We start from the raw sequence: 15,745 nt of genomic DNA on the forward strand, positions 1-15,745 counted from the left end.
CATCACTAATCCACCCCAGCATTCTGGGCTACTACTGCCAATGATTAAAGCTGGCTACTGCGGTAAATGTGACCAAAATGAGTTCTCCCCTAGGGAGATCTTAATTGACCTGGATTTGGGTTACAAATCCAGGTCAATTAAGACCAGTGAATCAAGGAGAACACACATGAATCTACAGTCCTTTAGCTTGTGGTGAGCACACTATATAGGTGCTGATTTATAACTATGTCACCTTAAGGTTTTTCATTTCTTCTCACCTTTTTTTTTTAATCCTCACTTGAGGATATTTTTTTCCATTGATTTTCAGACAGAGTGAAAGGGAGGAAGTGGGGCGGGGGGGGGGGGAGAGAGAGAAAGACATCAACTGGTTGCCTCCCACATGCACCCCGACTGGTCAGATTGAAACGCAACCTAGGTATGTGCCCTTGACTAGGAAATTGAACCTGCAATGCTTCCATGGTCAATGCTCCAACCACTGAGTAAACTGGCCAGGGCTTCTTCTTGTCTTTCTTCCGTTACATGGTAATTCCTGCACAATGAAAGGGGCACCCACTTGTGGAGCTCTCTATTTCTCACCTTAGGCTCTCCTATTTCCAAGAATGCTCTCTGCTAAGTGCTCTCTGGCATGACTGTGGTGGGTTGGCTGCCTCCCTGGCATTTATCAGCCCAAGTTTTATTATACAGACATTAATGAATTGGGTCATGTTTTTTAATTAAGTGGGGCACTTAATCAACAGTGAATGTTTTAATATGTGCAAAAAGCACCAAGCAAGGATATCACTTCAAGTTTTTAGGGCATACAGCTGTCTCCCAGAGGAATGGATAAATAAAACGTGGTCTATCAGTACAATGGAATACTATTAGCGATAAAAGAAATAAAGTACTGACACGTGCCACAACATGGATGAACCTTGAACATATTACGCTAAGGAAAAGAAGTCAGAAGCACACATCGGATGATTCCACGAAATGCTGAGGTCAGGAAGACATATAGAAACTGGAAGTCCATTAGTAACTGCCCATGGCTAGGAGTGAAATCAAGGATAAACTGGCACCAGGGAACTTTGGCGATAATGAGAATATTGTTCTAAAACTGGATTGTGGTGATGGTTACACAATTCTATAAATTTACGATTTAAAAAAATCACTGCATCGTACTAGTACACTTAGTGCAGATTTTTATGGTATGCAAATTAGACTTCAATAACGTTGTTTAAAAAAAAAACTTCCCCTCAAGTCCTCAGTAAAGGTTTGATGAAAGAGTGAAGGAGTTAACAAATGAAAAACGAAATAATGCCCTCCTGCTGAATGTAAACGTATCCACCAGCACAGCTGGACACGGCATGAGCTTAACTAGTTCACTGATAAAATTCTGCAAGCACTGGTTTTCCTGAGGGTTGTCCTATATTTCAAGACTACTTAACCTGCCACATTAGTATGTAATGAGATTCCGGAGAATCCTGTGCTTTTTTTATGGCAATCTGTGCTTTTTTTTTTTTTTTTAGGACAGACAGGATCAGTAATAAATGCTGCATTTTTACAAACTGCATCACATTAGCCTTGCGACAGAAGGGTATATTTCAAATTAATCCTTTTCTTACGTTACAGCTTTACTGAAACCTTTTGGAAAAAACTAAGTAGAAGCATGAAAATGGACTAGATTACCCGCAAGTGGAAGCGCCAATGTCACCTGGAATGGAGTCGCTTGGACCCATGAAAATCAGTCAATTAATCACATTAGCCACATCTCAGATTTAAGACAGTACAATTATCAACTAGCCTTGCTAAAGCAAGGCCATTATATGATGATCATTTGAAATGGACCATGGCCTACATTTATGTTATATAAATTAAGTTTCAAAATGGTTCATACCCTTTAAACCATGAATTTTACTGACAGAAATCAATCCTCGGCTATAGTCTACAAGTCAGACAAATATTTAAGATACACAATGCAACAGCCCTAGCCAGTTTGGCTCAGTGGATAGAACATTGGTCTGCTGACTGAAGGGTCCCAGGTTCTATTCCAGTCAGGGGCACATGCCCAGGTTGCAGGCTCAATCCCCAGTGGGGAGTGTGCAGAAGGTAGCTGATCAATGATTCTCTCTCATCATTGATATTTCTGTCTCTCTCTCGCCTTTCCTCTCTGAAATAAATAAAAATATATATCTAAAAATAATAATAATAATTTAAAAAATAATAAAAGAGGGAAGTTTAAAAAAAAATTCTGAAGGGCTCTGGCCAGTGTGGCTCAGCTAGTTGAGCATACTCCCGTGCATCGAAAGGTCACTGGTTTGATTCCCGGTCAAGGCACGTGCCCATGCAACTATTTAAAATATTTATAGAGAATTTGAAATAGCAATTTTTTAAAGCTTGGATTATAATGATACATGAAAAACATCTATAAAAAGTTATAAAAAAAGTTATAAAATGTTTCTAATTCATGAATAAAAAATATTACAATAAAAAAAACTATAGCATTAAAAGTTGACTTTTTCAAGTAGACAAAGTGGGAGAGGAGAATTACATTTACAATATTAAAAAATTAAAATAAATCATATTTTTAACATGAAAGATACAAGTCCTATATGAAGAAAACCATATGTTCTTAAAAAGCATAAAGATCAAAATAAATAGAAATACCACTTTCCTGAATGGAAAAATTAAAATATCAATTATTCCCAAATTAATGTATAAATTTAATACAATTCCAACAATAATCACAAGGAGGCCTTGACAGTGTGGCTTTAGTACAAGGATAAACAAATTGATGGAGCAGTACAGAGATTCCCAAATATCCAAATAAATATGAAAATATGTTATATATAATAATGGTAGCACCTCAATTCTAATGGGAAAGAGTGGGCTATTTAACCAATGGCACTGACACCAGTAGCTATAGGGCTGAAAGAAAATAAGAGTAAATTATCTCAAAGCACAGACAGAACTAAATTCCAGGCAGATCTGCATCAAAGAAAAATAAAAGTGTAAAATAATAAAGTGTTAAAATAATAGAGAAAAATACAAAAGAATCTCAAGACAGGATACTTTAAAACCAACATTTTAAAGGTTCATAAAATTAATTGCATAAAAATTTTAAATTTCTACGTGGCAAAAGATATCACAAAAATGACCTAGCCAGAATGACTCAGTGGATAGAGTGTCAGCCCACAGACTGAAGGGTCTCAGGTTCAATTCCCAGACAAGGGCCCATATATCAGTTGCAGGCTCAATCCCCAGCCCTGGTCAGGGCGTGTACGAACACAACCAATCAATGTGTCTCTCTCACATCAATGTTTCTCTCTCTTCCTCTCTCCCCTTCCCTTCCACTCTCTCTAAAAATCAATTGAAAATATCCTCAGGTGAGGATTAACAAAAAAACAAACAAACAAAAAGATATTACAAATATAGTAAAACAATAAATGACAGAAAATATTTACAGCACATATAACTGAAAAAGGATTAATAGTTATAGTACATGAAGGGCTTTCTACAAATGGATAAAAAAAAAAAAAGACAAGAAACTCAAAAAATAAAATAAAAAATTAAGGAAGATGAACAAACCACGAAAGAAGGAAATGTAGTTGGCCAATAAACATATGAAAAGATATTCAACCTTACTAATGGCCAAGAAAGTACCACAATGCTAAGAAACCAATTTAGGACAATTATTTTTAAAATTACAGATCTAGCCCTGGCCAGCATTGCTCAGTGGTTAGAGTGTCAGCCAGAGTGTTGTGGGTTCGATTCCCAGTCAAGGGCACATACCTGGGTTGCAGGTCCAATCCCCACCCCTGGTTGGGGTGCATGTGGGAGGCAACCAATTGATGTATCTCTGTCACAATGATGTTTTTCTACCCTCTCTCTCTCACTCTTTCTCTCTATCCCTCCACACTTCCTTCCACTCTCTCTAAAAATCAATGGAAAAAAATATTCTCGGGTGAGGATTAAAAGGGGGGGGGGGGAATTTTTTTGAAGATACTGAAATTCATTAGCAATCAAGGAAATGCAAATTAAAGTAACAGTGAGCCACAACTTTTAACCCATCAGACTAAAAAAACTTCAAAACAACACTCAAAACTATTGTTAGCAAGAAAGAAAAAGGGTAGTCTCCTGCACTGATGGTAGAAATTTTTAGAAAAATACCTGGCCACAACTACTAAAAATAAACACATATTCTCTTTGACAAAGCAACCCAACATCCTGGAAATGTAAGCTAAAGAAATAAAATCCTCAAAATATAAGAAAAGATGCTCAAGGATGTCTATTGTTTCATTGTCTATAGTAGTAAAAATTGGACACATAGGCAACCGTTTGTACATCTACATTGTATAATATAATGCAGCCTTTTTTTTTTTAATTTATTTTTACAGAGAGGAAGGGAGAGGGACAGAGAGCTAGAAACATTGATGAGAGAGAAACATCGATCAGCTGCCTCCTGCACACCCCCTACTAGGGATGTGCTCGCAACCAAGGTATATGCCCTTGACTGGAATCGAACCTGGGACCCTTGAGTCCACAGACCAGGTATAATGCAGCCTTTTAAAAATAATTATTAGATCTGTAACTTGGAAAGATTTTGACACGGTAATGCTAAGGGAGATAACACAGATGCAGAGCATTTATATACATAATTCAAGTTTTATGAAACACTGGCAATAAAACCTGTGTGTGTGTGTGTGTGTGTGTATATATATATATACTAGAGGCCTGGTGCACAAAAATTTGTGCACTCGGGGGAAGGGGGGGTCCCTCAGCCCGGCCTGTGCCCTCTCGCAGTCTGGGACCCCTCGGGAGATAATGACCTGCTGACTTAGGCCTGCTCCTGGGTGGCAGAGGGCAGGCCCAATCCCTAGGTGCAGCCCCTGGTCAGGCTCAGAGCAGGGCTGATTGGGGAGTTGGGGCGCCGCCCCCTGTCATGCACAGAGCAGGGCAGATTGGGAGGTTGCGATGCCACCCTCAGTCATGCTCAGGGTAGGGCTGATTGGGGGGTTGGGGCACCACCCCCTATCACACTCAAGGCAGGGTCAATGGGGAGGTTGCGGCGCCACCCCCTGTGACGCACAGAGCAGGGCCAATCAGGGGGGTTGGGGCTCCGTACCCTGCAGGGCCAATCAGGGGGTTGGGGTGTTGCCCCCTGTCACGCACAGAGCAGGGCCCATCAGGGAGGTTGGGGCTCCGTACCCTGTCACACACAGAGCAGGGCCCATCAGAGGGTTGAGGAGCTCCCCCCTGTCACGCACAGAGCAGGGCCCATCAGGGGGTTGAGGAGCTCCCTCCTGTCACACACACAGCAGGGCGGATCAGGGGGTTGGGGCGCCGCCCTCTATCACCCACAGAGCAGGGCCGATCAGGGGGTTGGGGTGCCGCCACTGTCACACTCAGGGCAGGGCCGATGGGGAGGTTATGGCTTTACCCCATCACACACAGAGCAGGGCCCGTGTGTGTGGGGGTGGGGGGGTTGGGGCGCCGCCCTCTATCACCCACAGGGCAGGGCCGATCAGGGGGTTGGGGCGCCGCTCCCTCTCACACACAGAGTCGCAGGGCGATCAGGAGGTTTGGGCGCTGCCCCCTGTCATGCTGATCCGGTGCCAGGAGGCCTCGCAGCTCCGCTGATCCCGGTGCTGGGAGGAATATTACCCTTTTACCATATAGGATAGAGGCCTGGGGGCCGGCTGGTTTGCCCTGAAGGGTGTCCAGGATCAGGTTGGGGGTCCCCACTGGGGTGCCTGGCCAGCCTGGATGAGGGGATGATGGCTGTTTGCAGCTGGTCACACACCCTTCAGGGTGGGGGTCCCCACTGGGGTGCCTGGCCAGTCTGGGTGAGGAGCTGAGGGCTGCTTTCAGGGTGGCAGTTGACTGAAGCTCCTAACCGCTCCTTTTTTTCTTTTTTCTTTTTTATTCTGGGCTAGCTTTAGCTCTGGCTCTAGCTCTGAGGCTTCCGCTGCTGAAACCAGGTATCTGGTTTGATTTCGGTTCTATAATCGAAACAATGTATAACTCCAGCTCTGAGATCCAGGCCTATATTTGTTAGAATGTTTCAAACTGCCAGCTCAGAGGCCTGCAAGTCAGGCGGGGAACGTTGGAGTCTGCAGTCACTGGAGCAAGCAAGCCTCATGTTCGCTTCCAGCTGCCTGGCTGCCGGGCGCCATCTTGGCTGACAGTTAATTTGCATAAGGATATGCTGATTAGCCAATGGGAAGGGTAGTGGTCGTACGCTAATTACCATGTTTCTCTTTTATTAGTGTAGATATATATATATATATACATATATATATATATATATATATATATACACATATATATTTTTTTTTTCTTTTTAAAAGACTAATAAGAACATGGGGGGGGGCAGGGCATAAAACAAATAATTCCTCATCATTAACTTCAGTTACCCAAAGGGAGGAAGAAGAACATATGGTAGCAAATAAAAAGATCAAAAAAAAAAAAAAAGTAGACAAAAAAATAAACTTGGTAATAGTGAAAACTCACAAGGCAGTAGTTTTCAAGATACTGTAAGTGTGAAGGTTAGAGGATGGCCAACAGGCATGTAAAAAGAAATCAAATGAATGTTCCACTAGTAAATCAAAGGGGAAAGAGCATCGAGAAAAGCAAGAGTCCTAGATGCAGGAGTGAATAAATGGGAAATGAGGACACATAAATGTGACACTAAGTCATTGGCCAATATCTCCAAGTTTGACTGAAGTCCATAGCCTAGGAGAAAGAAACTCCACACCGAAAGCTTGCTTAAAAACAAAAAACTTCAAAACAACACACATTTGCTCTGATTTCTGGCCACATCCAGCACCACCCAGTCTTACCGCCAATGCTTAGTCCTAAGGCTTCTCAATCCTGTGTCTTCCCCGAGTACAACCACTTCCACTGCACAGCCACCTCTCGCTGCTCCCCTAGACCCATCTCACCCCTTTCAACCCCTTGGCATCCACAACAGAAAACTAGTCTCCTGAAATGTAGTCATGTCCTTATCTATCTTTGTTTCTTACTTACCCACACCACACTTTGCTATGTGTATACAGTACATGACCTGATTTTAGGAGGAACAGAGATGAAAAATTTTTATATTAATCATTTCAACGTGTAAAGATAAAACTGTAACAAGCCATCAATCTTTGAAGTCACTGATGGTATTAATTAAGACAAGACCAGAGTAGACAGGTCCTTGAAATTCCACCTCAAGCCAATCTCTGGCTCATATAGTATACAGATGTAGCAAAAATTGTGAAAATGGTATACAAATAGCCATAATTTAAGAAATAATACCCGCCCTAACCGGTTTGGCTCAGCAGATAGAGCGTCGGCCTGCAGGCTGAAGGGTCCCAGGTTCGATTCCGGTCAGGGGCATGTACCTTGGTTGCAGGCACATCCCCAGTAGGGGGTGTGCAGGAGGCAGCTGGTCGATGTTTCTCTCTCACCGATGTTTCTAACTCTCTATCCCTCTCCCTTCCTCTCTGTAAAAAAATCAATAAAATATATTTAAAAAAAAAAAAAGAAATAATACCCTTCCCTGGTTGGGTTCGATCCCTGGAAGGCAATCAATTAATGTTTCTCTCTCTCTCTCTCTCTCTCTCTCTCTCTCTCTCTCTCCCTTCCTCCCTCCCTCCCTCCCTCCCTCCCTAAAGAAAAAAAAATCAATGAAAACATATCCTCAAGCGAGGATTTTTTTTTTTAATTTATTTATTTTTACAGAGAGGAAGGGAGAGGGATAGAGAGTTAGAAACATCGATTAGCTGCCTCCTGCACACCTCCTACTGGGAATGTGCCCGCAACCAAGGTACATGCCCTTGACCGGAATCGAACCTGGGACCCTTGAGTCCGCAGGCCCATGCTCTATCCACTGAGCCAAACCGGTCAGGGCAAGCGAGGATTTTTTAAAAAAGAAAGAAAACCCTAATGAATGAAGTTCAAAACTTCCCCATGACAGCAAGAGAAGAATCTAGTAATGACTTTCCAGCCCACTCCTCAACACACAGGGCAAATCATCTACGATCCCACGGTTTTCTTGCACATCCCTGTACCTTCGCATTTGCTATTCCTGCTGCCTGGAATTCCCATTCTGTCCATGTGACCACTAAGGACCCTGTTCACACCTCACGTCTGGACTATGTAATTATTACTACAGGCCACCATGACTGCCCACAATTTACATGTCTATTTCCCTGACTCAATTTTGAGTTCCTTGAAGACACAACCATCTCATCCAGTTTGCATCCCCAATGCCAGCATAGTGATCTGCAAGTATATATCTGTTGAATGGAGGAGCTAATGAGCAATCATTCTAGCCTTCAGTTTCCAAAGCAGCCAAAACACTGGTATGTCTAGACACAGAGAGGAAACATATTAAGTTTATTAAGTTCTTACTGGGTGTGCCAAGTAAACATTATTACATCTAATCCTCACTACAACCCCAGGAAGTGGCAACATGATCATCATCTGATTTTCCAGACGATGCAACAGAGGTCTAGAGAAGCTAAGTCCCAAATTACACAGCTGGTAACTGGTGGTTTGTGGCCATGTGGGCAATAGACAAGTATGTCTGATGCCAAAGCTCATACTTCATGCTCATGGCCTCTCTCCCCTATCAGGATGGTGCTGACAGCACTTACATATTGTTTCCAATGGGCCAAGCACTGCTCTCAACAATTATCAATATAAACAATATAACTATTTATTAAAATTCAGGCCTGGAAATGTGCTCAGACTTGATAAATGCCCTAGAGTTTCCTAATTGCTAAAAATACTCTTTTTCCTAAAGAAGAAAATCAATTTGTTTGATCAATGTAGTAAAATAAAAGAAAATGCAGTGTAGAACCACCTACTACAGAGCCTCAAAGTGGAAATAAAGTACTCAGGGTGGGGAATAAAGAATCTAATCAATGAACCTCAGAATTTTCCGCCAGGCTGAGAAGAATTAAAACATCGAGTCAACACCTCACACTAATAAGAGGCTGGTAAGAAACTTGTGGCAACTGAAGATAAAAATCACATGATGAAGATCCAGAGACATTTAACAGAGGAAAAGGAATGCCTGGAAAAGCCATCTGGTTTCATAAGTGTCCCGAGGAATACATGCCCTAAGAATAACATCAGGGAACAGCAAAGGGCAGCTGATTTCCTTCTAAAAAGTTCAAAAATGTTCTTAATTCCTCAACAGGTACAGAAAAATCACCAAAACAATCCCTCTTCCCTGGCAGGCTTGTAAAGGAGAAAAAATGCTCTTCTCTGATTTCTTCTTACAGTCAAATGAAAGGGTCACAAAAACCTGCAATTTCTAAATGTTCTGAGACTCATCCCCAAAGCCATAATGGCAAAGAGACCCAGTGTGCAGAGACTATTTATTTGCCAAGTGTCAAGACATAAAACTCTGATGACGATAACAATAGCTGGAACTTACCAGCTGCCAGGCCCTGTTCTAACGTGAACTAACTCAGAGCAACTCTACGAAGTAAATGTTAGTGCTACTATCCCTGCTTACGGATGAGGACACTGAGGCACAAGAAGGCCAGAAACTTGCCCACAGTCCAACACGACCCGGGACGGCAATGCCAGGATTCAGAGTCTAAATTCCAAAGTCCAAGCTCATTCTTCTGCCCTGCAGTTTGGGTTGTTATTTATCATTCCAAAGGAAAACTTCCAGATCATGTTCTGTAAGTCCACGTGGGAGGAAGATGCTTCTGTGAAACAATAACGTACCTAGCCTCTGAGGAAACTTCCAGGGCCTGCTGACTTCCTGGGCCATTATATCAAGAGATACGCTACAGCCTCTCCATAGGCCAAGTCTGACTGACAGAATGTGAATAATTTTAATGAAGCACAAGAATGGGCCTTTGTTCTGAGGGGAAAAAAGAGCATAAAACAATGCCAACAGAAAAGGATGAAGAGAGCCCTCAATTCGGCAGCACATATACTAAAATGGAAACGATACAGAGAAGATTAGCATGGCCCCTGTGCAAGGATGACACGCAAACTCGTGAAACGAGAGGGGAGGGGAAGGAAGGGGAGGGGAGGACGAAGAGAAACATGCATCATGGAGCCCAGCGCCTGCCCCACTTCCTCTGAGGTTTCTAAGGTCAAAATCTCATAGGAAAAAGCAAGCCCTGCCTGTCATTCCCCTTTGTGCAAATGTTGTTTCACATTCAGGTGAGGGCGGTTGCATCTTGCCCCGTAGTATTCTGCAAGATCAAACAAATCTTTCTCCCACATGGGCCTGCACACTCACACTCACTCACACTTGGCATTTTGGTTTTAGCAGCTAAATACTGTGTACCACGTAGGTCCAAACACCAAACATCAGCTTCAGTCCTACCAGCACTCTTCCCAAACTCCAGTCACAAACACCTTGCCACTTTTGTCACATCTGATATATGTATTAGTTACTTGTCTTGAATTTGACTCGCTTTTTTCACATAAGCCTGTTTTACAAGGAAAACTCTACTGCCACTGCAAATAGAAAGCCTGCATGATGGGCTCTAGAGAGCCCTAAAGGGAGGCTGAGCCTGGAACCCGCACACTCTGCTTGAAGAGAAGGGGCTGTTAGAGATTATTATTCTGAGCTGTATGATGCTGTTATTTTTATAGGTCAAAAACAATCAAATATTGGCAATTTCATCTAATTCAACTTAATATTATCAACACCAAACCAATATCAGTAAGACAAAGAGAATTTAAAGGAAAATACTAGTAACTGAGCCACTAGGCAATTGAAAGGAATTTAATGCAGTGACTTTTAACACTTAAAATAATGTTAAGTAATTGCTAGAAACTCTGCTAGAAGAACAAAAGGGGATGTAGTGTCAGTGAGTGAGGACCACACTGGGAACATAAAGTCCCGTTCTACTACCTACCAACCATGCGACTCACCTTACCGAGGTGTGTGCCCAGGAGACAGCAAATAAATGCTGCACCAGTGACCAGCCTCCAAACTTGTATGCTCAAACGTGAAAGTCGAAAATGATCCCCCTCTTGTTCTCCTGGGATTCTTTTGAGGATCAAATGAGACTGATGACATAGACATCAGCATTTTTAAACCAGACAAGACTGTCACAGAAAGATTATCATCCTGATAGAGCAGCGACAGGGGACAACTGCCGGGCATGTTGGCCACCCTGTATTTATCCACCTTCCTAACAGCACCCAGATGTCATTTTGAAGGTTTATTTCTTCTTCCCTGGATACTATCTTGATGGGAAGATGAACCCAAGTAGACATCTTTACACTACACAAGCCATCGGGGTCCCAAGAAACTCCTTCAGCCGGATCCTTCTGCCAGTGGCCAGGAGGTGGCCAAGTGACATGAGACTGAGCGATCAGGCGCTTCCTCCCTGGAATGCCAACCTTGAGCAGAAGGAGAGAGTCGGAAAACAGCTGGTGTTCACTCCAGCAGCGAGGGCCTTAATTGGATCACCATTCCTTCTAGGAGACCATTTCTGGACTCTTACTTCCAGTTTCTAGCCTTCCACAGCTGCCTGACTCCTTCCTGTTCCCAAACCTGGCCTGCCATCAATTCCCTAAGGTCACAATAGCCTCAATCGGAATAGATTTCTGTTGCTTTTTACCATTGAGCCCTGGCAGACAGTCTTTCAAAAGTTCCTACTGCTGTCCATCCGACCAGCTGATCTGCAATCACAAGCCAACTCCTCACATCCTGCCTAAAACTTTTCCTAAAGCAGTAAATGTGAAATGCATGTGAAGATGACAGTTGGCCTTTCATGGAAAACCTCTTCCAGTTATTTCTATCTTCTCAGTGAACACATGGGCTTAGACTCCTGGAGGACATGATGTGGGAAGAGGCATGTACACAAGTTCCATTTTCCAGAGGCTGAGAACTCTGCCCGGAGTTATAAGGAAAGAAATCCCCCACCTTCAATTGTTCCTTTGCCAGCAAAAAAGAACAGTAACAAAGCTCGCTAATTCACTTTGCCCTTCCACCTTTCTGCAGTCTACTACCTGCATGGGTAGGGGTCACAAACTGAGGAACACCTATCCAAGCCAGACTTCACTCCCTGAGGGGCAAAGACTGAAGCAATACCTCAGTCTAATGATCTAATGTCACAAATGTACACTGAGAACCTAATGCGTGACAGGCATACAATGTTTGTGCAAAACGCTGAGAAGTAAAGAAAATGGAGAAGCTCCCCTTGCCTCAAAGCTGACAAGCCTTGTGGTGGCACAGTTATTTAGACACTTGACTATGGTGCGATGCAATGTACACACTCAACCATACCACACATCTTCACTGAGCACCTTCTAGATATTTCTAGGGACTGCGACTATGTCAGTGAACAAGGCAGCATAATAACATCATGCCCACACAGAGCTGACCTTATGGTACGGGAATAGAAAAGCACAATGTGCAGTGCGAGTTGGTGATAAGTGTTACGGGGGAAAACAAAGAGGGACAGATTTATAAGGGAGGAGGTACCATCTTAAATATGCACCAGTTTTAAATGGTCCCCACGGCTCTATTAGGATGCCATGGGGCAAAGTGTCACAGAGAACAAGGGTGTGAGAGGACAGAGAAGAGAAGTGGGAGCTGGGTGGGTCGGGGTAAGAGGGTACGGGACGTGGAATGTATCCAGGATGAGTTGAGCGCTGAGCAAGGCGTCCCCTTCCCTTCGCTTCCTTTGCAGGAACGTGCCTCCTGCCTGTCCACGCTGCAGGGCATGAGTCAGCGCTGCTGACTTCACACAGACTTTCCAGAAAATGCCAGTGTCTCTCCACATTGCCCAAACCTTTGAGTCGCCTCCCAATGTTACAAACTTATGTGATTATGTCAGCCTTTCCTGGGTCGTGAAGGTCAATGGCAACTTTAAGGAGTTTATTTAAATTATAAAAGAAACACAAACACAGTATAAAATATGAAAAATAGATCCTGGCCAGTTAGATCAGTTGTCAAATGGAGTATTTTTCCGATACGCCAAGATTGTGGGTTCGATCTCCAGTCAGGGCACATACAAGAAACAACCAGTGAATGCATAAATAAGTGCAACAAAGAATGTTTCTCTCTTTCTCTCTCCCTTCCTCTCTCTAAAATCAACAAATAAATTTTAAAAATAAATAAAAGACTCTCCTTTTTTAAAAAAAATATCAGGAAATATAAAGGTTTCCAATATTATCTCTGTTCACATTTTGGTACATTTTTTGCCAGAGTTGTTTAACATAACTAGGATCACTTTGCATCCATATAATTTTGTATCCTGCTCTCATTATTTTTACTAAATATATCATTTTTAATTCTACATATGTATTTTCTGCTTTAAAAGAATTCTGCATAGCCATGGCACGTTTTGCTCAGTGGCTAGAGCATCGGCCTTACAGACTAAAAAGGTCCTAGGTTCAATTCCAATAGGTGGTGTGCAGGAGGCAGCTGATCAGTAATTCCCTCTCATCCTTGATGTTTCTCTCTCTCTCTCTCCCTTCCTCTCTGAAATCAATAAAAAAATTTTAAAATTCTGCACAGACATCAATTTAATGGCTACATAATATTCTACTCTACTGATGCACTACACTTTATTAACCATTTTCCAACTGTCAAGCATTTAAATTTCCAAGTTTTCATCAATATAAATTTCCCTGCAAGTAACTTTATGCAGCAGGTATTTCAAGTAATTCCCTCAATAGATTCCAAGAAGGAGAATTGTGGGAAGCTGGGAATGAGTCAGAGCAGTCACTGCCCAGGCGGGCTGCAGGCCACCCAGACTTACTCACTGCACTGGCTGCGGAGGTAGCCACAGAAGCTGGTCACCTCTAGCCATCTTTATGCTCTTGAAGGCAAATGGTTGTAGAAGCAACATATTTACCTGCTGTCAGAATCCGAGGCGATTTCCTTTCTCCCTCCGAAGCGGATCTGGCACTGCACAGAAAAAGAAGCCGCTGAGATCAGCTGTTGGGATGGGACACTCAACTGTCACAAAACAGTCCACACAGGCCTCAGGCTCTGCCAGGGACACGGGGCCAGAAACGCTGGGTGCCGAGTCAGTGTGTCCCTTTGTCCTGGGTGTCGGCCCAAGACATAAGACAGTGGACACCACCTTCCAGCCGCCACTTCAAGGAAGTCCTTATCTCCCTCCCACTTGTACAGAGTGAGCCTTGTGGGAAAACAATGCTAAGAGGAAAACAGAAGCACACAGCTTTTGCACATTATCTAGGAAACTTTATGTGTCAGCAGCTGGCTATCCATAACACAGGGCTCTTAAGAGGCAATAATTAAAACTTCCACAAATCTGCAGTGATGGTTCCCTTTTGACAGGGCCCAAGGTTGTTATGAATGACTAGAAAATTATGATAGTACAAATCACCCTTCAGCCCTGGCCAGATGGCTCAGTTGGTTGGAGCGTTGTGCTATACACCAAAAAATCGTGTGTTCAATTCCCGGTCAGGGCACATACTTGGGTTTCAGGTTCAATCCCTGGTCATGGCATGTACAGGAGGCAACTGATCAATATGTCTCTCTCACATCTATGTTTCCCCCCTCCCCTGCTCTCTCTTTCTCTTCCTCTCTCTAAAATCAATAAAAACATATCCTTGGGTGAGAATAAAAAAAAATTATGCTCCAAACAAGTCGTCTAGTTGTGCTAAGTGACAATTTTCCCAGGGTGGGTACAAACAAAAGCAAACTGTTCTCCTTTTATTTTTTTTTAATTGCAATAAAATATAGAAAACATAAAATCACCAGTTTAACTATTTCTAGTTATACAATTCAATTCACAATATTGTGCACCCATCACCACCATCCACTCTTCTCTTTTAAAGAGTAGCAGGCTTACAAGATTCCTGAACTTATTATATATATATTTTTAAATGATACATTTGTCAAAACTTATAGAACTTTGCACTCAAAATTGGTTTATCTTATTGTATGAAAATTATACCTCAATAAAGTTGATCTTTAAAAGGCATACATGTACAACACTTTCGTTCCCCCCAAATAATAATACCAATCATGGCAGATCTGGGCATAAGCTCCAATTTATTTACCCTAACCCTAACCCTAACTACTACACTTAAAGTGGTTCCACTTGCCTCCTCATTTTCTTGTCATATTTTATTTTCTTTTTGTAAATATATTTTTATTGATTTCAGAGAGAAAGGGAGAGAGAGATAGAAACAACAATGATGGAGAGAATCATTAATCAGCTGCCTCCTGCACACTCCCTACTGGGGATCAAACCCACAACGCAGGCATGTGCCTTTGACCAGAATCAAACCCAGGACCCTTCAGTCCGCAGGCCGACGCTCTATACATGGAGCCAAACTGGCTAGTGCTTCTTGTCATATTTTCCATTTCTGGAGCAAAGAAAGAAGAAACAAATACGTGTGCTCTTAATTGACAGTGGACCAAGAGCTGGCCAGGCCTTTCCCTACTTTAATAAATGCAATTCGCTCAACAGCCCTGTGGTGATCAGTGAGCAGATTATGGAGGAGGATGACCAGAGAGGCTAGATGAATTGCCCAAGCACACACAGCTGGGAAGAAATGAAACTGGCCTTTGACTCAGCTACACCTGAGCCTGTATTGTTTGCACTGTATCAGGACACCTCCAAGTTTGGGCAGATGGTGAAGTCTCTGAGCTCACCTAACACCTAACACAATCAACACCTTTAATAAAGTGTTTATCTCCTATCTCCCTATACTGATTTCACACAGCATGTAATTACATGCATATGATTGTCAGTCACCCCTTCTGAAATGTGAGCTACCCTGAATTCCCAGGGCTGGATCCCAGCTCTGC

General features: G+C 42.7%; 1 protein-coding gene and 1 pseudogene across 4 annotated transcripts in view; one reads left to right on the top strand and one right to left on the bottom strand.

Moving 5' to 3' along the window:
* Positions 1-15,745, bottom strand: part of SNX29 (sorting nexin 29) — a 445,003-nt gene that overhangs the window by 404,264 nt on the left and 24,994 nt on the right. For all 4 annotated transcript variants that reach the window (XM_070412958.1, XM_070412961.1, XM_070412960.1 and 1 more), the window contains one exon: positions 13,815-13,867. In XM_070412958.1, the coding sequence (XP_070269059.1) occupies positions 13,815-13,867 (53 nt within the window). The remainder of the gene's footprint in view (positions 1-13,814; positions 13,868-15,745) is intronic.
* On the top strand, positions 9,899-9,993 carry LOC139009598 (U6 spliceosomal RNA; annotated as a pseudogene).

This window comes from Myotis yumanensis, unplaced genomic scaffold (assembly GCF_028538775.1).
Source record: "Myotis yumanensis isolate MYYU_CA2020_CCGP unplaced genomic scaffold, mMyoYum1.0.hap1 SCAF_4, whole genome shotgun sequence".
NCBI lineage: Eukaryota > Metazoa > Chordata > Mammalia > Chiroptera > Vespertilionidae > Myotis > Myotis yumanensis.